This window comes from Nelumbo lutea, chromosome 1 (genome assembly GCF_056320005.1).
Source record: "Nelumbo lutea isolate HS-2025 chromosome 1, American lotus-T2T, whole genome shotgun sequence".
NCBI classification, from domain to species: Eukaryota; Viridiplantae; Streptophyta; class Magnoliopsida; order Proteales; family Nelumbonaceae; genus Nelumbo; species Nelumbo lutea.
This window is the reverse complement of record NC_142684.1, coordinates 2,358,553-2,381,282: the sequence shown is the minus strand read 5'-3', so window position 1 is coordinate 2,381,282 and position 22,730 is coordinate 2,358,553. Positions and strand designations below refer to the sequence as shown.

The 22,730-nt window shown below is 39.7% G+C and overlaps 1 protein-coding gene and 1 long non-coding RNA gene across 6 annotated transcripts in view; both read right to left on the bottom strand.

Annotated features, from left to right (window-relative positions):
* Positions 1–1,213: 1,213 nt before the first annotated feature.
* LOC148873195 (uncharacterized) lies at positions 1,214–2,896 on the bottom strand. Of its 2 annotated transcripts, none has more exons than XR_016104997.1 (3): positions 2,758–2,896; positions 2,510–2,592; positions 1,214–1,324 (listed from the first exon to the last, which is right to left on the bottom strand). It is a non-coding gene; the product is annotated as an uncharacterized LOC148873195 (long non-coding RNA). The 2 variants fall into 2 exon arrangements; XR_016104996.1 differs by lacking the exon at positions 1,214–1,324 and adding an exon at positions 2,343–2,411.
* Positions 2,897–3,229: 333 nt separating this feature from the next.
* ZFN1 (zinc finger protein 1) overlaps positions 3,230–22,730 on the bottom strand; it is a 69,244-nt gene continuing 49,743 nt past the window's right edge. For all 4 annotated transcript variants that reach the window (XM_088964581.1, XM_088964582.1, XM_088964580.1 and 1 more), the window contains one exon: positions 3,230–3,778. In XM_088964581.1, coding sequence (XP_088820707.1) covers positions 3,560–3,778 — 219 coding nt within the window. In that variant the 3' untranslated portion in view covers positions 3,230–3,559. The remainder of the gene's footprint in view (positions 3,779–22,730) is intronic.

Here is a 22,730-nt window from a genome sequence, read left to right as displayed (position 1 = left end):
GGGATGCAGTTCTTAGAATTGTAAGATATCTGAAGGGAGCTCCGGGTCGTGGGCTATTGTATAAACCAGGAGGAAAACTTGAAGTAGTTGGGTACACAGATGCAGATTGGGCAGGCTCTGTGTCTAATAGAAGATCTACTACAGGTTACTGCACATTTCTTGGAGGAAATCTTGTGACATGGAAGAGTAAAAAGCAGACGGTTGTGGTTAGAAGCAGTGCTGAAGCCGAGTACAGAGCCATGGCACACACTACATGTGAATTAGTCTCGTTGAGGAATCTCCTACAAGAAATCGGGTTTCACATGGATAAACCTATGAAATTGTACTGTGACAATCAAGCTGCGCTCTATATCTCATCCAACCCTGTTTTTCATGAGAGAACAAAGCACATAGAGATTGATTGCCACTTTGTGAGGGAGAAGGTTCTTACTGGAGAGATAAGCACAGAACATGTAGGCTCAGATGATCAGTGGGCAGATTTGTTTACAAAAGCCTTAAGCTCAGGGAGAGTGAACTATATATGTAACAAGCTAGGATTATATGACATATATTCTCCAGCTTGAGGGGGAGTGTTAGAATTAGCTGAATAAGGGTAGATTAGTCAACTCACCTTTGTTAAGTTATGCGCTTATGTCGCAGTCTTATTAGAGACTCTCTGTCCCATACTTAAGTGGGGGCATTTTAGTCTTTGTACAATTAATTAGAGCCTAATCACTATTAAGAGGTCGACTGATAGGGTTTAGTCTATCAGGTTCAATAGTTCTTTCATCTTCTTCTTCTTCTTCTTCTCTTTCTTCTCCTTACTGGTTCGGACTACTGTAGCAGCAGTTGAAACACTATATTATATACTATTTTATAACTTTTAATATGCTTAAATAAGGTGGATGGATGGAAACTTCCTTAATTATTAAAGCAAATGAATAAGGTCCAAGTCTCTTAATTTACATTTTCTTTAAAATACATGTAATAAAGTAACATATACAATAGTCATCAAATAGTAGAAGTAAAGAGGTGGATTAGTGGTAATTAAGCAATATATGAAAATAAGATGTCATGGGTTCAAGTCTTGTCACACTCATTTTAGAATTTCAATTACTTGGTGACCCGAGCAGTTTCATGAAATTGGGACCGGTTCACCGGTTAAACCAGACAGTCAGCCGGTTTTCACCAGGTTTTATAGACATTACGATTCTTGGAGTGTGACTGAACTGGCTAGGGCCCCAGGTCATGGTTCAACCAGTCTGATCAGCCGATCCGATCCAGTTTTGTAAACACTGATTTTTATTGTAAAAATCACTAGAACAGGTCTGCTAGGCCCATTCTCCTGCATTAGAAATGAGCATGTTCATAGCAATCTAGGACAAGCCCTTACTAGGTGATAAAATGAGGGCAAGTAGATTAAGATATTTAGGTTTTGCATATATAACAAAATTTAAAAATGAATGTGACAATGATAGACTGCAAGCAACCACTTTGTGCATTTAGTTGGGACAAGTATTAGGTCCTTATACAATCTACCCCTATTCATGTAGCCAACTCCATTTAGTTGGGACAAGGATTTGTTGATTTTAGTTGAATTGATGAGAGAAACAAAGAGAAGACATGGTAGGAGATTCTGTCACATGCTATTAGAATGGTTGCCACTAGGGGCTCAAGTAAGATACAAGGTGACGTTCAACAATGGTTCCACAAACAAGGCGAAAAACTCGTTCAAAATCAACCAACCATTGTCTCAACTTGAAAAACAAGCATGAGGGATTGGCAAAAGTTTTTAAGATAAGCATGTAATGGAAAAAAAAAGGAATAGGGGAATTGGCTAAAAGGACCTTTAAAGATGAAAATTGGAATGAAAGAATATGAGCAATTGTTTAAAATGCACCTTTCAAGATGGGAATGGAATATAAAAAAAAACAGGGGAATCTTTTGTCCATAAAAGTTGGAAAATTTTGCATAGGTAATGACAACTGTCTGTCAAGTTAAAAAAATCTGTTGAAAGACGAAAGTGTTTAGATTTGCTGAAAAGATGATGAAAAAAATGTGATTGGAGAGGTCCTGTCACATAAACAGAATGTATTGCAAATGATATTGTGGAATGAAAATTAGGATAAAGATCCCCATTAATCATGGTGAATGCAAACACATTATCACATAACCAAACAAAAGGGGGAACACTAAAAATAGAAAGTATTCTAGTGAATGATTTATAATAATAGAGGAAGGTTCAAATCCCACTCCAGCAATTGCTTATTTTGGAGTTAAAGCTTGTAGTTCAATAGAGTGATGTAATGAAATACAGTAATGAGCTCGCAGTTTAAATCCCAGTAAAATATTCAAAAACATTGTGGCCAAACAAACTTCAACTTCAACCATTAAGGAGCACACAACCAAAGGTCAAATACAAAATCATTTACCTAAAATAAATGACAACTTTAACGGATTCAGTATAGGTGCAATTGTTATTAATTTATCAGCAATTGGAAACAACAATTATTTTATGTTCTCAAAATACCTGCTATAAAGTCTTCAAGCATCTAATGGAATAATTCAGCCGCAATCATGATCTTCTACCAAAATCGTGTTTCACAAACTTCCCTGAAAAGACAAGATCTTGGAATCATTTTCATCAGTAAACCCAGATCAACTAACATATCAAGTGAAAAGGTGCTTAAAGGTTTTTATATAGAAAACATTGTTATTTTCAATAACTTTTCAAATTAACAAAAAATTGGAGTATCCTCAGAAGGAGACAAAGATAACCTTCCAAAAGCAGAAAGATTTGAAGGATGACTCCATCCAATGATAATGTGAGCTAGGGTCTTCTGTTGTTCTCATGTCGCCTTCAACATCTATATTTCAAACAGAGTGACCCACCAAAAAAAAGAAATGGCAATATAGAAAGCTATCTACAGACAAAAGAAAAAAAAGGAAATTTTTATGGGCCACATAGTGATTGAGACTAAAGGAAAATTCCATGCAACTATCCAGTGAAAAGATTCATCTAATAATATACACCCAAATAACAGGTACACCATTTCAACCATAAGACTATTCTTTTTCTCTTTATTTTCATTGGTGGGGTATGTCAGGTAGACCAGTTTTCCAGCAGCAAGAAAGCTAAGCAGGATTTGGAGGTTGGGAGAATGGATACTGACAAACCAGGGAACTTGCAACTAATATGCTACAGGAATTCCTGGGGGGAGGGGGGTTCTTGAAAAGTAGATAGACAAGATTTTGGAATGATGAGCTGTTTACAATGTTATTCTTTTCCATTTTTTCTCCAAACTGTGAAATTATGTGCAAATTTACACATTGCAGAAATCAGAAATTCAGAGGTGTTGAGTTTGTTGCAAGTAAAATTGCATCTCCAGATGAACAGATTTGACTCAACATGAAATTCTGTACATCTTCAGCAATGAGGATTCAATTTACAGGATTTGTTATCCCCTAATGATCAAGAGAAGGTAACAACAGGATGAATACTTGAGGTGGAGTATGATCCTTCTGCATCAATATTTTCATCACGAGAAGACATCTGCGGTGTCTTGGAAAATGAAAGTCTTCAGGATTTTCCTGAGCCTGCTTCAAGAGGCCCTTCTGATGACAAAGGCAATGCAGTAGTTCCTGATGAGGATCCTAATGAACGCCTAATTACTGGGACATCAGTTGAAGAAAAGGCAGAAAGACTATACGTGAATGGTCCCATAGGATGGTCAAACTTGCAATTTGGACCGAACTTGCAGATACCATAGCGTGAATAGAAGATACACAAAGGCTCCCCCTGTTCAAAAGTTCAGATCAGTTAGTATGATAATAAGCCAAGGAATAATCAGATCCAATAAATTAAAATTACAATGATCTACAAACTTGAAGGGTCCAATTTACCACAAGATAACAGTATGAGACTTGAGTTAAGTGATGAAATTAAAGAAAATGGGTTAAATGACGAAATGAGCAGAAATACAGACAGCATGAAATGATGTGGTTAAGACATCTAGATCATCAAAATGACAAGATCAGCTTTTTTTTGGAAACAAGATCCGATTTGGGTTTACAAATAGATGTAGAGTGTCATTGCAAGGGCTTCAGCACTGAAGCTTATTGCATATCCATGTTAGGCCATTTTGTCTCCAAATCTTCAAAACCATTAATGAGGAAACTGCTCAAAAGCCCATTTGATTAAACATTTGATTACTTAAATCTGACTTGAGCAAGATATGCCCAAATTATATTAATGTTGGCAGGTCGGAATTGGGATTTTCCATCTGTGTCATTTGTCTAGCATCACTAATTTGATATGTTAACAAATCCTTCTTCTAGAAAAACATTAGGCTGTGTTCGTAGAACACCACGTTAGGTTAGCACACTTATATGTCATATAGTACATGTATAAAATTTGTTATTGCATTATCTAATGTAGAAGATGATATATAATAAGAATTTTTGGCATCATATTATAATTGTAGAGAAGATGGGCCGAATGGCCCATAGACTGTTATCTTATTTGTTTTCTTTATGTTCTTTGCTGTAATGGGCCTCAACTTGGGCCCTTTCTTATATTATGTACTTTTAATTATTCACCCAGTTAAGGGCCTCTTTGTAAAATTACTAAAATTAAGTTAATGAAAAGGGATTAGGGGTGTAAGAGGAGATTAGATTCGAAAATCTCTCTCTGAACCCTTATTGCCGCCACCTTCTTCTTCCTCTTCTCTCTTGATTCTTGATTTCTGCTGTTCTCAATCACTTTTCTGCATCTTTTTAAACAGTCCATTCATTTCAGAAGGCTATTTTTCTTCTTGGTATTAGAGCGGGCTCTTCTTTTCTCCTCTTTCTTCCCATACACAGTGTGTGGAGAACTGAATCGAATGAATAGATAAAGAATTTTCAGCCCAATTGTTAGTGGTTTTTGGAGAAGAGGCTATCTTTGTCGTCCCCTTGACAATATCAAGTGTGTTGCCTGAAACCCTAATTAACTGGAGAAATCTGCTTGTGGGCCTCACAAGGAGTTTGACCTTGGTGCTTAGCGACTCAAAAGACTTCTTGTTCTTCATCTTGAAGATCGATTCAGGTTGTTCGGTGTTCTATGAAGTCTACAAGGTGCGGCTGGTTTTTTTTTTTTTTTTTTTTTTGTTTCTCCCAGGTTCCGGGTGTGACACAATTAATAGGTATGGCTACATAGAGGTTGATTCACAACACAATTTTTTTTCCTATCTTCATTGACTGTTATTTGAAGTTATTAAAAGTTATTTTTGAAGTGTTTTAAGAGGATGGACCCTTCGAAAGTTGAAAACAAGCATGTTGCTGACCACAGTCAAGCTAGATGGTATCAATTATCTGGCATGGCCACAATTAGTAAAAATTCATATCTGCAGCAGAGGCAAATGGGGTAATATCTCCGAGAGCAAGAAGGCTCCCTCAGAAGATGATCCATCCTATGAAAAATGGATGCAAGAAAATTATACTATAATTGGATGGTTAGTGAACTCAATGCAACCTCAAGTTAGTCAACACTATTTGTTGATGAATTCAGCAAAAGAAAAATGGGACAATGTTGCTGAAACCTATTCTCAGAAACTAAATGTAGCCAGAGCATACAAGCCGAGGAGTGATGTGAAAAATTTAAGGTAGGGAAGAAACCTTTGGCTGTTTATTTCTCAATACTAAAATCTCTTTGGCAAGAAATTGGCTTGATGGAAACTGTAGCCTGGAAAAGTACTAATGAAGCTGAAACCTACAGGAAACTAGTTGAGGGAAATGGGGTGTTTGAATTTTTGATGGGGCTGAATCCTGAGTATGACATCACAAAGCAGAACATCTTATCCAAGGATAGTGTTTCATTGTCTCGGGCCTATGTCTTGGTAAGTAGTGAAGAAAGTAGGAGACTAGTTCAGGTTCAAGGGACTGGTCTAAATGATCGCTTTGCTAACATGGGGCTGAAACCTAAGGGAATTATAGAAAATCTAGGTGGTTCAGGGAAGAAGGAAGTAATTTGTGAGTATTGTAAGAAACCAAAGCACACAAAAGAAAGTGATAGAAGGGGACTCCAAGGTGGTGGTGGGTTGGCTAAAAAACCCAGATTCAGTGATATGGATTTACAGAAAGGAATTGAAGAAATTCAAATGGTTAGCTCAGCAAGTGGAGGTAACTATATAGTGGGTGGGGAGGGAGGCAAATGCTTTTGCTGATTCTCTAGCTAAACAAGGGGTAACTAGGGAACAATTGTATTGGGCCCAATTGTAACTTTATGATGGTTCTATATCAATGAGTGAGGCTGCACCTCACGCCTCATATTGGGATGCTTGTAATGAACTATTTATCATTTGCTTCTAATGAAATCAATTGAATTTTATCTATCAAAGAAATAAAAAGACAAGTGCTGGAAACTGCATCCGAAGCTTCTTCCCCTTCGTTTCCAAAAGAAGTCTGATAATATGAAGGCTGGAAGTGCCAATATTGCTGTTGGTCCAGATAGTGACAGATGCCTAACTGAAGAGAGGACTACTAGTGAACAATTAGCAACTCTCTTCTTCCAACCCTTTGGGAAATTCAACCTCTTCTAGATTAGTTCATTCAGGTATACGGGCTTCAGCTAATCATGCAACTATCTCAGGTAATCGTAGGATCCCTTGGATTATTCATTCTGGTGCTTCTGACCATATGACCAGCCTTTCCACCTTGTTTATTTCTTATGATTTGCTTCCCGACAGTGATAAAATCACCCTAGACGATGGCTCTCTTGCTCCTATCTCTAGCAAGGGAACCATCAAGGCTATAGACTCTTTGGTACTTCCTTCTGCTCTTCATGTACCTAAACTAAATACAAATTTGTTTTGTGTAAGCAACTTAACTAAGTCTTTGAACTGCAATGTAACATTTTTTCCTTCCTATTGTGTTTTTTAGGATCTGGAGTCTCAGAAAGTGATTGGGAGTGGCCATGAGGCAAATGGAATATATTTGCTGGACACTCTTGGATAGGGCCAAGGACAACTTAGGAAAGTTGCCTTTGGATCTACATGTCAGTCGTGGTATTTATGCCATTTTCGTTTGGATCATCTTTCTTTTACTGCATTGAGTCATTTATTCCCAGAACTATTTAAGGGAATTAATTTGTCAAGTCTTCATTGTGAGTCTTGTGAGTTGTCAAAACATTGCAGAAGCAATTACTCCTTGGGTAATAAAAGATCTTCTTCTCCATTCCATATTGTGCACTCTGATGTCTAGGGGCCTTACCACTTACCCTCTATGGATGGCTACAAATATTTTATCTTGTTCATTGATGATTTTTCACGATATACTTGGATACTTTTGATGAAGTCCCGTGATGAAATTCCCAGACTTGTGAGGCAGTTCCATGAATTTGTACTAACCCAATTTGATAACAGAATCAAAATTTTTGGATCTAACAATACAAAAGAATATTTTGAGTAAAACCTAACCTGTTATCTCACTGATTTGGGGGTTATTCACCAAAGTTCCTGTGTTAGGACTCCAGAACAGAATGGAGTTGCTGAAAGAAAAAACCGGTATATTGTTGAAGTTGCAAGAAGTATCCTGTTTGCCTCACATGTCCCTACAAGATTTTGGGGAGATGTTGTTCTCACTGCAACCTACCTAATCAACCGTATGCCATCCAGAGTGTTGGGGTTTAAGTCTCCTTTCAATCTTCTTCATCCGGGCAAGGACCTTTTTCCTATTCCACTCCGTGTCTTTGGCTGCACTTGTTATGTTCACATTCCAAGTACCTAGAGACATAAATTGGAACCAAAAGCCCACAAGTGCATTTTCCTTGGTTATGCCCCCACACAAAAGGGTTATTGTTGTTTTGATCCAAAGACTGGAACTCGGTATGTCTCAATGGATGTCACCTTTGATGAGTTTTCTTCTTTTTATGATCCTTCTCAAGAGAGGCATTGTCCAAAGGGGGAAAATTTGTCACAGCTATTTGCTCTCCCCCTCCCTATCCCAGTTGAGTCTTCTTTTGAGCCTCTTCCTCCTTCAAATGAGTCAAGAGAGGAACAATCATCTCATTCTCATTCCAATGTTCCTATTCCTCCTTCGTTACCTCCTCGTCCTCTTTTTAATCCCAAGCTGTACCAACGGTAGAGAAATAGAAGTGAGCAGATTGTTTCCTCTACACCACATGAGCCTCTTGCACTTCCAGTCACAAAAGAGACAACAGGTACTGATACAATCCCTTTGGACCCATCTTTCCTAAACCTTGATGTCCCTACTGCTAGCAGGAAAGGTAAAAGGAAGTGTATTGCACATTGCATTTTCAGACACCTTTCTTATAATTTACTCTCTCCATATTTTGGCTATCTTTCTTCTGTTGCTTCTAATCCAATACCGAGGTCAATGTTAGAAGCTCTTACTATTCCAGAATAGAGGGATGCTATGAGAATAGAAATTGATGCCCTGCACAAGAATGACACTTGGGAAGTGGTTGATTTGCCTGAAGGGAAGGAACCGGTAGGTTGTAAGTGGGTTTTCACCATCAAATATCATGTTGATGACACCATTGAAAGGTACAAAGCTAGGCTGGCTGCAAAAGGTTATACATAGACATATGAAATTGACTATCTGGAGACCTTTGCTCCTATTGCAAAGATGACCTCTGTGAGGGTTCTGCTATCTCTGGTTGCACATTCAGATTGGCCACTTTATTGGCTGGATGTAAAAAATGCATTTCTGAATGGAGATGTAATGAGGATGTCTATATGCCTCTTCCTCCAGGGATGTATGACACAGATATGGAAGGGAAAGTCTGCAAGTTGAAGAAATCTCTTTATGGACTTAAACAGTCACCTAGGGAATGGTTTGAAAAGTTTAGGGCTGCCCTTGTTAACTTTGGCTATATACAGACTCAATCTGATCATACCCTCTTTGTGAAGAAGAGAGGCTCTTTGGCAGTATATCTAATTGTGTATGTTGATGATATAGTTGTGACTGACAATGATGTATCAGGGATTAAGGATCTTAAATCTTTCCTGCATACAGAGTTTGAGATCAAAGATCTGGGGGAATTGAGACATTTTCTTGGCATAGAAGTTGCTCAATCCAAGGATGGGATCCTTATCTCTCAATGAAAGTATGTGCTTGACTTGCACACTGAATCAGGGAAGATGGGTACTAGACCAATTGCTACTCCTATTGATACGAGTCATAAACTCTGCCTCAGATGGAGTATTGTTGAAAGATAAGGGAGCCTTCCAGAGGTTACTTGGGAAGCTGCTCTATCTGTGTATGACTCGGCCATACATTGCATATGTTGTCAGTTGCATTAGTCAGTTCATGCATGTTCCCAGGGACACTCACATGGCAGCAACAAAACAAATTTTGTGTTATTTGAAGGGTTCTCCTGGAAAGGGAATTCTATTTGCTAAGCATGGTCATATGAAACTTGAAACTTACACAAATGTTGATTGGGCTAGAAATATTGATGACAAAAGATCAACTTCTGGGTACTGTAGCTTGGTGGCAGGTAATATTGTCTCTTGGCAAAGAAAGAAACAATCTGTTGTTGCCAAATCTTCAACTGAAGCTGAATACAGAGCCATGGCTCAAGGACTTTCTGAGCTACTGTGGCTTCGATCCTTGATGGAGGAATTGGGTATTGAGCATGATAAGCCATTAATGTTATATTGTGATAATTAGGCTACCATCAACATTGCTCACAATCCGGTGCAGCATGACAGGACCAAATATATTGAAGTTGACAGACATTTTATTCGAGAAAGAGTGGCTTCTGGAGAAGTTTGTCTACCTATTATCTCTTTTGAAAGACAGTTAGCTGATTTCCTTACCAAAGGCATCCCCAAGGCTAAACTTCAACATGATACTAGCAAGCTTGGCATGATTGATATCTATGCTTGAGGGGGAGCGTAGAGAAGATGGGCCGAATGGCCCATAGACTGTTATCTTATTTGTTTTCTTTATGTTCTTTGCTGTAATGGGCCTCAACTTGGGCCTTTCTTATATTATGTACTTTTAATTATTTGCCCAGTTAAGGGCCTCTCTGTAAAATTACTAAAATTAAGTTAATGAAAAGGGATTAGGGGTGTAAGAGGAGATTAGATTCGAAAATCTCTCTCTGAACCCTTATTGCCGCCACCTTCTGCCTCTTCTGTCTTCTTGATTTCTGCTGTTCTCAATCACTTATCTGCATCCTTTTAAACAGTCCATTCATTTCAGAAAGTTGTTTTTCTTCTAAAATATTTATATATTATTAATATAAAATATAATAAAAATAACATATGTGCATGTGTATAATTTTTTTCATAAATAATAAAGAATCTTTTAAAAAAGAGAATAATTTACAAAACCCACTGAGGTGCAAGGTGCAACCACTCACTAAACTTCAACAAGATTGCAACTGAGCCCAAAATAGATGATCACTATAAACCCCTTGTTTGGTTAAAGCATCTACTAATCCATTGACCAATCTTCTTTCCAAGTGTACTCTAAGAGTCATATTGCTAGTCAACCATTTAAACCTTTTCAAATCATTCCTATAAGCCCAAATCACTGTTTTTGGATTCTTCAGCCTGTTAGAATCCTGCCTAACACAGGACTCTTTGAGGAAGCCTACCTCTTGCTACAAAGAGAGGGAGAAGAGAAAAAGTGAGGAAGAGAGAGAGAGAGAGAAAGAGAGAGAGAGAGAGAGAGAGAGAGAGAGAGATTGGGAAATGAATGCTTGCCTCCCTTCGGTACTTCTTTCTTTATTTATATTTGTAATACAGTCAGTTACACTTGTTATAAAAAAAAGGCGGTCGGTTACACTGGTTCACCCACTTGCACAATCTTGTTATACATTCTGTTATAGTGGTTGTACTCAAGTGGTGTTGGTTACAGGCTGACGTGGCCTTTTCTTGTAAACTCGGCTTATCATTCCAGGTATCTCTGTCTTAACAGTCCCTCCCCCCTTGAAGGAGACCTTGCCCTCAAGGTCAATGTGTGGAAATCTGTTCTGTAAATCTAAGGTTCCCAAGTTGCATCTTCAAGTGGAAGACCTAACCAAACTACCAATTGCTTCCAGTTTAACTTTGGCGTGATGACCTTTGCACACCCACCTGAAATCTGTTATGTGGGTAGGTTCAGTTTCAATCTATCCATCCTCAGAGAATGATGGAAGGGTTGGTGTTGTGTTGTTACTGCTCCAGCCTTTGGCCATTTTAATAACAAAGATACATGAAACACATGATGTAATTTTGATGTGGATGGGTGGTCAAGTTTGTATGCTACTGGCCTAATATGGTCTATGATCTGGAATGGGCCAAGATATCTTGGCCTTAGCTTGTTCCAACCGTGGCTTGCTACTGAAATTTGCCATAATGGCTGTAGTTTAAGACTTGATCTCCTATTTGGTACTGAACTGGTCTGTGCTTCTTGTCGTAGGAGTCTTTCATCCATTGTTGGACCCAAAGTAGGTGGGAGTTCAGCTACTGTAACATTGCATCTCTTTGGAGAAGCTGGTCTTCCAATGCCGCCACTGATGTTGACCCGTTCTCATATGGGAGTAGAGTAGGTGGGCCCCATCTGTAGAGTGCTTAAAATGGAGTCATTCCAGCTGCACTGTGTTAAGTGGTATTGTACCACCACTTGGCCCAATGGAGCCATTTGAACCATTGGCATGGCCTGTTTCCTGCATAGCATCATAAGTAGGTCTCTAAACTCCAGTTTACCACCTCTGTCTGGCCAACTGTTTGGGGGTGGTAGATGGTGGATTTCAAGAGTTTCATTCCTTGGAGCCAAAAGAGTTCAGCCCAAAAGCAACTCATGAAGATTGTGTCATGGTCTGATACAATGGAATTAGGAAGACCATGCAGCCATACCACTTCCTTAATAAAGATCCCAGCCTCCATTGAAGCTGTGAAGGGGTGGGAGAGATGAAGAAAGTGGCAATATTTCGTAAATCTATCCACAACTACAAGAATGAAGGATTTTCCATAGAAAAGGGGTAAGCCCATCACAAAGTCCATTGATATATTGGCCCATACTTGTGTGGGGATGGGAAGCAGTTGAAGTAGAACTGCTAGACTTCTGGTGTCAGCGGCCTTGTATCTCTGACAGATGGCACATTCAGCTCTGAACTGTTGGACAGAATTTCACATTCCCTTCCAATGGAATTGGGCGGAAAGTCTCTTGTAAGCGTGGAAAACTCCTGAATGGCCTCTTTCTAGTGATGAGTAGAATAATTCTAGGAGCTGGTGAATGTGGGCTGAATTGCATGGTAGCACCAGTCGGTGTATATAAAACAATAAGACATCCTCCACTGTGTATCCTGGGTGGTTGGTTGGGTCATTCTGGACCGCTGAAAGATGCTCAATTCTGGGTGAATTTGAGCTTCATCCCATAGCTGATCCATGAGAGAGCAAACTGGGGAAGTGATTAATAATGGGAATAGTTGTGGTTGGCATGATAGTGCGTCTGCAGCTCTATTACTGTGCCCAGCCTTGTATTCAACCACGTAATCATAGCCAAGTAATTTAGCTACCCAACCGCTGTTGCTATGGAGATAAAACTGACTGCTCCAACAAAAATTTTAAGCTCTGATGATCGGTTCTTATGATGAACCTACGCCATAGGAGATAGGACCAACAATGGTGGGGAGGAGACAGTAGCTTTCAGTGTCTCAAAGGTCTGTTGGGCCTCAACAGTCCAGCAAAATCCATTTTTCTTAAGCAGAATTGTCAGAGGAGTGGCAATCAACTCATATCCTTTGATGAACCAACGGTAGTACCCTATTGGGTCCAAGAGGCCCCTAACTCTTTGATATTTTGTGGTTGGGGCCAATTTATCCTACTAGAAAAATTTTCCAGGTCCACCGCTACAGATCCATTTTCAACTACATACCCAAGGTAGTAGCATCTGTCCAAATGCACATTTAGACACTTTTGCAAAAAGTTAACCTGTAGGTGCACTAGATGTTCGTCCCATGTAGCACTATATACTAGTATCTAATAAAAAAAAACTAGTATGAATTTGCACAAGTGGGACTGAAACACATCATTCATAAGGGCTTGAAAGGTTTCCAAAGCATTGGTCAGCCCAAATGGCATGACCAAAAACTCGTAGTACCCATCGTGTGTGTGGAAGGCGGTCTTGTGGATGTTATTGTCATGAACCCAAATTTGATGATATCCTGCCCTTAGGTCCAATTTGGAAAATATCGTGGCATACCTAAGTTCATCTAGCAATTCATCAAATATCGGTGTTGAGAACCAGTCCTTCACAGTAATGTTGTTCAAGGCTCTGTAGTTGATGCAAAACCACCATGCCCCATCCTTCTTAACTAGTAGTTCTGAGAAGAATGGACTATGACTAGGTTGTATAATTTTTCTATCAAGCATATCTTGTAATTGCTTCTCAATTTCTAATTTCTAGAAACGAGGGTAATGATAAGGTCTTACATTAGTGGGCATGGACACATTCCGGCAGAAGCACTTTTGGTTCTTCAAAAACCACAAAAAATTGTTGGAGCAATTGTTGTAACCAAGGTTCAAAGTATCATTACGTATTGGCCCATATCGGCCGATACGTATCGTTTCGGGACCCTTCCGATACGCCCCTACAGTGGGTGTATCAGGGGTCTGACTGGTTCAGGGGATGGAGGGGTCCTAGACCAGCTCCCCTGAACTAGTTTTGAAAAAAAATAAAAAATAGTAAAAAAACAAGTATCAAAACGCCCGATACGCCGATAGGGGCTTGGGGGTATTGTCTTAACACCTACCTTTAGGATTGTATCCTATTTTTATTTTTAATATTTTTTTGTTACTTATCAAAAAAAAGGGAGGAGTGCGATGGTCATGGACACATTCCGGTGGAAGCCTTTTTGATTCTTCAAAAAACACAAAAAGTTGTTGGAGTAGTTGTAACCACATATGGAAATCCTCAGCCATTGAAATTGCTTCTTTGGATAAGGTTGGGCTAGCACAGTGAGAATCTATTTACATCAAAATAACGTGGGCTGGACCTGTTGCTTGTTTCCTTAATGTGGCAAGGCTGATGGGCCCTATATCTTTGGAAAGTCACCCTTGGATATGCAACTGTAATTCTCCCACCTGGAAGTTCATGGTGAGGTGGGCCCAATAGCAAATAACTGGCCCTAACTGCCTCAATTCATTGGACCCCAAGAACTACATTTGCTCCACTGATTTCCAAGGGGTGCAAATCTACCTTGAATTCATGTCCTTGTATTTTAAGCCTTAACCCCCATACATATACTGTTGCACATCAGGTTGCTTCCATTGGCCACATGCACTTAGAAGGCCATGGATGGCTGGACCGGAATCCATAGTTGCCTCACCAACGTTTGTGTAACAAAGTTGAAGGTACTGTCGTTGTTTATGAGGACCAACACATGGTGCTCTTGTGTCAACCCTGTCACTCTCATAGCTCAAGAGGATGCAAGAACAATCAATGCTTGGTCGTCAGCTGGTTCCTACCACTAGAAGGTTCTTCCTCAATGCTCGTAGTTTCAGGTTGAAGGAAGAATACCTATTGGGTCTTGCAACAATGGTCAACCCAAATTTATCTCCACAAACATAATAGAGGCCTTCATCTCTATGGGCCTGCATCTTGACCTAGGTTATTCCTTTTACTGGCATGATTATGCCTGCATCGGAGCTCCCTTCCTTGTCCAAGACTCATGGTATGGTTTCTAGTTTACCCAAGATTCCAAGTTTTGGATTCGGTATGCCTGGTCTAACTACGAGTCCTAGTGGCCTATTAAATCTCCTTGCTCAGCTCGTCTTATTTTCATCCAGTCAAGCTAGTGTCGCCGCATCAAGAACGAAGGTAGGTTGCATCACTTTAACCTCCAACCTCAATTCTTCATTTAAATTACCGATGAAGCTATCAACCAATGCTTTTTCTAACAACACATGGACATGTACCACTAATCTCTTGAACGCCATTTAATAGTCTTGGACTGATTAGGTTTATTGCAATTTGGCCAAGCTCTCATCATGGTCATTGAAGGTTGAGGTTCCAAATCGTATGGTTATGATGTCTATGAAATCCATCCATGTAGCTCTTGGGTGTCACCGCCAATACCATTGTTACCACAATATTGTTTCTCCTTCCAAGTGAGCAAAGGCAAGGGGAACACAACCTGAGCCAAGTGTGTCATGGTAATCAAAATAGCATTCCATACAGAGCCATGGTGTTGGATCACCTCTTGAGAAAACCGGGATGTTCTTGTACTTGGCATCTGGAGCTTTAATACCAATTTGTAAGGATTCCGCCTAACACAGGGCTCTTCAAGGGAGCCTACCTCTTGCTACAAAGAGAGAGAGAGAGACAGGGAGAGAAACATATATAAATTTGTTGGACAATTTTGTATGCCCTTAGCTTCAATCAAGATGATGTACTTTATGAGTTTATTGTAAATGAATAAAAATGCATATTTGATTCACGTTCCCTTGGTATGTTTCTGTGTAATACCCTTAAACTGGACACTTAATGAGACTCGTATTAGTTTAGAATGTTTATGGTAGGTTTGGGGAGACCTATCCTGACAATGCTGACACTGTGGTGCCACCAATTCGGTTGGGGTGGCCTGTCTCAGCTGCCAGGGTGAGACCATAGGCACATACAGTGTAGGATTAATTGAATCTTTGAACTGGACCAGATTTCCAGTATTGCCTTGGATCTTGGAGATTGATGGGCAAAACTGGAAAATTACACCCAACCCCTAGACTCGATTATGATACTGCACTAAGTGTCGGATTGGATTGTCTTTGATATACCAATTAGTGAGATCCTTAGCGGGGGTCAAAACCAGAGTATGTTGGGACAGTCTGAGAATTCATCTGAGTGGGTGATCATAGTGACAGGATCAGCCCCTTTGTCGGACAAAGGTAATGATCGGGGATGCACTCTCAATGATGGAAACCAAGACTGCCGGCAGCTGATTTCAATCGTTGAGATTTAATTTGCAAAATATATTTTATATGAGATATAAAAGTATATATATTATGGTTTCGAAATGATTTGCAAAAGGTTTTAATTCCCGGGATCCATATAAGAGAGAGTGCAACAATGTTCCTTGTAACCGAGGGAGAGGTCCTCTCTTGTCGGGCAGTGTATGATCATTATGGGCTGAGAGGTTAAGTGTAAGACCATTGAGGATAATACCTGATGGGCTAATCTTGCATCTACCCACAGTCCCTGCGTGTTACAAGGTGGCTTGGCCCAGGGACCACTTAGGGTAAGTGTTGGGCCCATAGAGACCATGAGATGGTTTTCAAGGGGTGCACTATCCATAACAGTGTATTCGGCCAGGCCTTGTAACAAAGGCTAGGCTGAACCCATGTGGCTGATGTATAGATCAATGTTAGGGTCCCACGCCATACAAGGAAGCCCAACTGGGCAGCAGTTTGGAAGACTAAATGAATACATAACATTAAATGGGCCTTAAGCCCATTCTGAACTGGGCTAATTTGATTAGTCACTTAAAGGGGCGAATTCTAAGATGGATCAGCTGATAGGATTGGGTCCAAACCATATCCACTTAAAGAGTCTAAGACCTAAATAAGATTTAGATATGGAAGCCTCCTAATTAGATTAGGAGATGGCTGATCAAATCTGCAGATAAGATAAGGGTTATCCCTTATCACTTAAAGGGACTTCTAATCCAAATATGATTTGGGTTAGCAACTCCTAATGGGATTAGGAGCTGATCCCTTTGAGATTATAAAAGGAGGAGGGGGCGGCAGCCTTTAGACATGCAACCAACACTTTCTTGTCTTCAGAGCTGAGTTTACAAGAAGAGAGAATTCTGCACCCTGCAAATACTCTCTTGCTGCCGCCTCCAGCAATTCGATCTCCAGTTCTTGGGAGAAATCAAGATTTGATCTTGATACCAATCTTTTGGAGAAAATATTGGTTGGAGTTGTATTCACAAGCCATCCAGTTGATTCTTGCAAAGGGTCAAGTTTTTTTGGAATAACACTGTTGATTCTGCTCCACCCTGCACTGTGCCATCTTCAGTGGGAGCAGATTTGGATCCTTCCTTGGGCGTGAACACTTCCATTGGGAGATACTGCTTCTCCGTATCAGGTATTATCTCTCCCTAGTCCTTTTGGTTCAGATCTGGTTCAGTTTATGGTTCAAGAATGATCATTGAAAATATGATTTTCTAAATAGGGAATGCGATTCCTAGTTGAAGGGAGATAAAAATTTTTGAAATTCACCCCCTTATTCCGCAATCTTTGGGCGTCCATGTGATGGATATCCTATCCCTTCAAAATTGGGAAATGAATGACTGCCTCCCACCAATACTTCTTTCACTATCTATATTTGTAACACAGTCAATTACACTGGTTCACCCACTTGCACAATCTTGTTATACATTCTGTTATTGTGGTTATACTCAAGTGGTGTTGGTTACAGGCTAACATGGCCTTTTCTTGTAAACTCACCTTATCATTCCAGGTATCTCCATCTTAACACAACTGTCCTCTCACTAGTATAGTACAGAGAACAATGAGTACTAACTCTAAGAGCAACCAATTGTGTCTTCTTATTATTAAATTTTCAAAAGTTTTGATTTTTGAATAGAACATATCGCAACAAAAATTAAATTAAAAGGCAGCAACAATGTATCATGTTGACTCTTTAGTAAACTATATATTATAAAAAATGATAGTGTAAAAAAATATAGAAGAAATTCATCAAAAAAAAATACAGAAGAAATCATAGGAAAATGGATGTGGCAAAAAATGCAAAAGCTAAGATGGATGAGTGGAAAAACTAGAAAGGATAGGATTAGAAATGAAGTTATCTATAGGAACCTAGGAGTAGCTCCAATAGGTGATAAAATGTGAGAGAGAAGTGAAAACCACCAACTGAGAGAGTAGACTAAGATGGTTTGGGCATGTGCATTGAAAACCACCAACTGTGCTAGTTAGAAGTGATTTATTACACATTGAAGGGGCTAAAAGAGCTTAGGGTAGAAAAAAAAAATGACATGGGCAGTAGTAAGAAATGATTTAAGCACTAATAATTTAACAGTAGATATGGCTTTAAATAGAATGGATTGGCGAAACGGGATTCATGTAGCCAACCCCATATAGTTGGGATAAACAATCATCCTTCATACTTCTAGTGTTTCTCCAATTGATAATTGTCCAATGCTATTAAGTATGAAAAAGAATGAGATATGTACAATATCATGCAAGCATTCCCTTTTTCACTAGCTAGCATCTGCCACCTGACTAAAAGGGAGATTTTGCAAATATTTCTCCAATAGATAATTGTCCAATGCTATTAAGTATGAAAAAGAATGAGATATGCACAATATTCATGCACGAATTCCCTTTTTCAATGGGCTAGAATCTGCCACCTAACTGACAGGGAGATTTTGCATATATGTATTTTCATGATTTTTTTTTATAGATAAAAATTCAATTGATTTCATTAGAAACAAATGATAAATAGATAGTTACAAGCATCCTAATATGAGGCACGAGGTGCAGCCTCACTCATTAATGTATTTTCATAAAATTTGATCTACAAGTTGAAGCCATCTCTTCACAAGAGATGTCTCCCTTGCCTAAAATCCCTTGGAAATCCAATCAATTGATTGGCCAAATCTAAATCATACCTCAAAAACCATGCTCCCAAGATGTGAATTAATCTTCTAATATCAGATTAGTAATTAACAGTACAAATCAGATCTGAATAATAGTGCAAGAGTTGTGTATGTCGAAGAGAAGAGGTAAGAGAAGAAGAAGTCGAATGATTCACCCTTCTCCTCTAACCCTATTTTATTAATCTCTAAAAATTAATGATGAAAGTATGCCCTTAAGTGGGCGGCCAGCTTGGCAATTACATAAAGAAAATAAAACAAGAACAAATAACAGGCCCATTAAGTGTGGCCCATCAACATAAAATAAAAGATAAAAATAAAGGATATCACACAAGCAGCTGTGTTTTGCTTCAATTGAGGATCTAGCAACTACTGATTGTTTCTTACTTCTCCAAGACACAATATTCCCAGCAACCAGAGCACACCAGAGGTGGACCTTCTATCATCAATACATCCTGCCCAATCTGCATCAGTAAAGGCTTCCAGCTTCATGTGACCATGCTTAGCAAATAAAATACCTTTCCCTGGAGTACCTTTCAAGTAGCACAGAACCCTTTCTGCAGCAACTAGATGAGTATCTCTGGGAGAATGCATAAACTGACTAATAACACTTACTGCATAGGAAATATCTGGCCGAGTCATGCAAAGGTATAACAACCTCCCAAGCAGTCTCTGAAACACTCCCTTATCAGACAAAGGTTCACCATCTGTGGCAGAAAGCTTATGATTAGGATCAATGGGAGTGGAGATAGGCTTAGCTCCAAGTTTACCCGTTTCAACAAGAAGATCAATGACATATTTGCGCTGCGATATGAAGATACCATCCTTAGACTGAGCAACTTCAATACCCAAGAAATACCGAAGATCTCCCAAGTCTTTGATTTCAAATTCAGAGTTGAGAAATCCTTTTAGTTTACGGGCCTCTTCAATGTCATTACCCGTGACCACAATATCATCAACATAAACAATCAAAAAGGTCACCAGAGTGTTATTTCTCTTCAAGAACAATGTATGATCAGATTGTGTTTCAATGTAGCCAAAGGAGACAAGAGCAGCTCGAAATCTCTCAAACCAAGCCCGAGGAGATTGTTTGAGACCATAAATGAATTTGTGTAGTTTACACACCTTGCCTTTAATTTCTTTCCCATACACCCCTGGAGGTAGAGACATATAGACTTCTTCATGCAGATCTCCAATCAAGAAAGCATTTTTAACATCAAACTAGTGTAGGGGCCAATCAAAGGTAGTTGCTAGAGAAAGCAAGACCCGAACTGAAGTCATCTTAGCTACAGGAGCAAAGGTCTCAAGATAGTCAATGCCATACATTTGGGTGTAGCCCTTGGCAACCAACCTAGCATTATACCTCTCAACCAAGCCATCATAGTGATATTTAATGGTAAACACCCATTTACACCCCACCGGTTCCTTCCCTTCCGGCAAGTCCACAATATCCCAGGTATGGTTCTTATATAATGCTTCAAGTTCAGTCAACATAGCATCCCTCCATTCAGGTTGAGATAATGCTTCCGGTACAGACCTAGGTATCACATGTGAAGAAACAGAAGCAAGAAAGGAATAGTAGGAAGGAGAGAGAAGTTTGTAAGATAAATGTTTGGAGATGCAATGGGCTGTACAATTCCGCTTGCCCTTGCGAAGAGCAATAGGAAGGTCAAGGTCAGGGACGGTTGAAGCTGGGTTTCTGAAGGAGTGGAAACAACCTGCATATGTATGAATCTCCGCCTTTGGTAACACCTTTGGAGAGTAGGAGCAGAAGCAAGAGGAGGATCAAGGGTGGGTCCAGTGGAAGAGGTGGACACCCAGATCACAAGGGATGGGAAGAGGAACAACAGGAGACATAGCAAAGGGTTCATCAGATGTCTCTCCCTCAGGAGGAATACTAAAGAAAGGAGTCAACTCTGCAAAGGTGACATCCCGAGATACAAAGCGGGTGCCACGAACTGGATCAAAACAACAATAACCCTTTGAGGCATATCCCAGAAACACACACTTATGAGCCTTACGTTCAAATTTATGCCTTTGGTGACTATGAATATGCACATAACAAGTAGGAGAGAAAAGAGATCCTCATCCGGGAAGAGAAGACTAAAGGGGGTTTTAAAGCCAAGAACCCTAGAGGGCATACAGTTGATTAAGTAGGTAGCAGTATGAACAGCATCTCCCCAAAACCTTATAGGAACATGGGATGCAAATAAAAGGGTTCTGGCAACCTCAACCACATGTCTGTTCTTTCTTTCCGCCACCCCGTTTTGTTGTGGAGTGTAGGAACAAGAACTTTGATGAATAACCCCAAAAGTTTCAAGATAGGTGGAGAGGGTTTTCCCAAAATACTCCTTAGCATTGTCAAAGCGGAATATTTTGATACGGGTATTAAACTGGGTGAGGATGAGTTCATGAAAATTTTTCACAATAATTGGTACTTCATCCCGGGATTTCATGAGATAAATCCAAATATAATGAGAATAGTCATCAATAAAAATGATAAAATACCTGTAGCCCCCCATGGTTGGCATGTGATATGGCCCCCACACATCAGAGTGAACAATATGGAAAGGAGAAACAAATCTTTTATTACTGATTGAATAGGAATGTCTACAATGCTTTGCAAGCTCACATGACTCACAATGAAGACTAGATAAAAACACTCCTTTAAACATATCTGGGAACAGATGACTTAAAGCAGAAAAAGACAAATGACCAAACCGAAAATGACATAACAAAATTTTGTTGACAGACTCTGACACAACCGACTCGAAAGCAACTCCATGAGGTGGTCCCAAGGCTTGATCTGGTGTGCCCAGCAGGTATATTCCGTTTGCCTCATGGCCACTCCCAATCGTCCTCTGAGACTATAGGTCCTGAAAAACACAATAAGTGGGAAAGAAGGTTATGCTGCAGTTCATGGACTTTGTTAAGCTACTAACAAATAAAAGGTTTGTGTTAAGCTTAGGGACATGGAGAACGGAAGATAAGAATAGGGTGTTAGAGGTCTTTATATCTCCTTTACCAGAGATGGGGGCAAGTGACCCATCGGCAAGGGATATTTTCTCTTTCCCAGAGAGGAGATGATATGAACAAAAAATGTTAGATAGGCTGGTCATATGGTCTGATGCACCGGAATCTATAATCCAAGGGAATTTATGATTACCTAAAACTAAAGCATGATTTGTTGAGGCATATGTACCTGAGTAAGCAAAAGCCGATGAAGAGGATGTACTATTAGAAGGGTGGGTTGAAGAAACTGTAGCTTCCAGATGATTTAGGAGCCTCCCATACTTTTCAAAGTCTGACTTCATTGCAGCCAACTGCTCAACGGTTGATGTTTTTTCACTCTCCTTACTTCCCCCTTCAGGTACTGTAGCAGCATTAGCAGTCTTGAGTTTTCCCGCTTGACTACCCTTCTTAGGATTGTTCTTAAACCTCTCAGGGAGTAGTCCAAGGTGAAGTTTCCAGCAAGTGTCCTTGGTATGCCGTGGTTTCTTGCAATATTCACACACCTGCTCCCCCTTTTCAGTAGGCCCCTTAGATTTCATTCCCACATGTGCAAAGTATTTTGTAGGTGGACTCTGCAACTGAACTTGTCGTCTACTTTCCTCACTACTTATCATGGCATATGCCTGTGATAGAGTAACCTCATCTCTGGCCAAAATATTATGTTTGATAATATCAAACTCCGGGTTGAGTCCAGTGAGAAACCCGAACACCCTATTTCTCTCCACTAGCTTTCTGTACATTTCAGCATCCTTTTTACTCTCCCATACCACAGTTTCCATAACATCAATTTCCTACCATAGGGATTTTAGTATAGAGTAGTAGATTGCTACACTCTTCTCCCCCTGTCTCAAGTTCTTCACATCACTTTTCAATCTGTACGCTCGGGCTACATTCAGTTTCTGTGAATAAGTCTCAGTTACACTGTCCCATATCTCCTTAGCAGAAGACATCCAGAGATAGTGGTGGCTTATATGAAGTTGCATAGAGTTAACTAACCATCCTATAACGGTATAGTTCTCTTGCATCCATCTCTCAAATTCAGGATTTGTCTCTTCGGGTTTCACCTTACTGCCTGTGAGATACTCGAGTTTTCCTCTACTACAAACATAAATTTTTATAGATTGTGCCC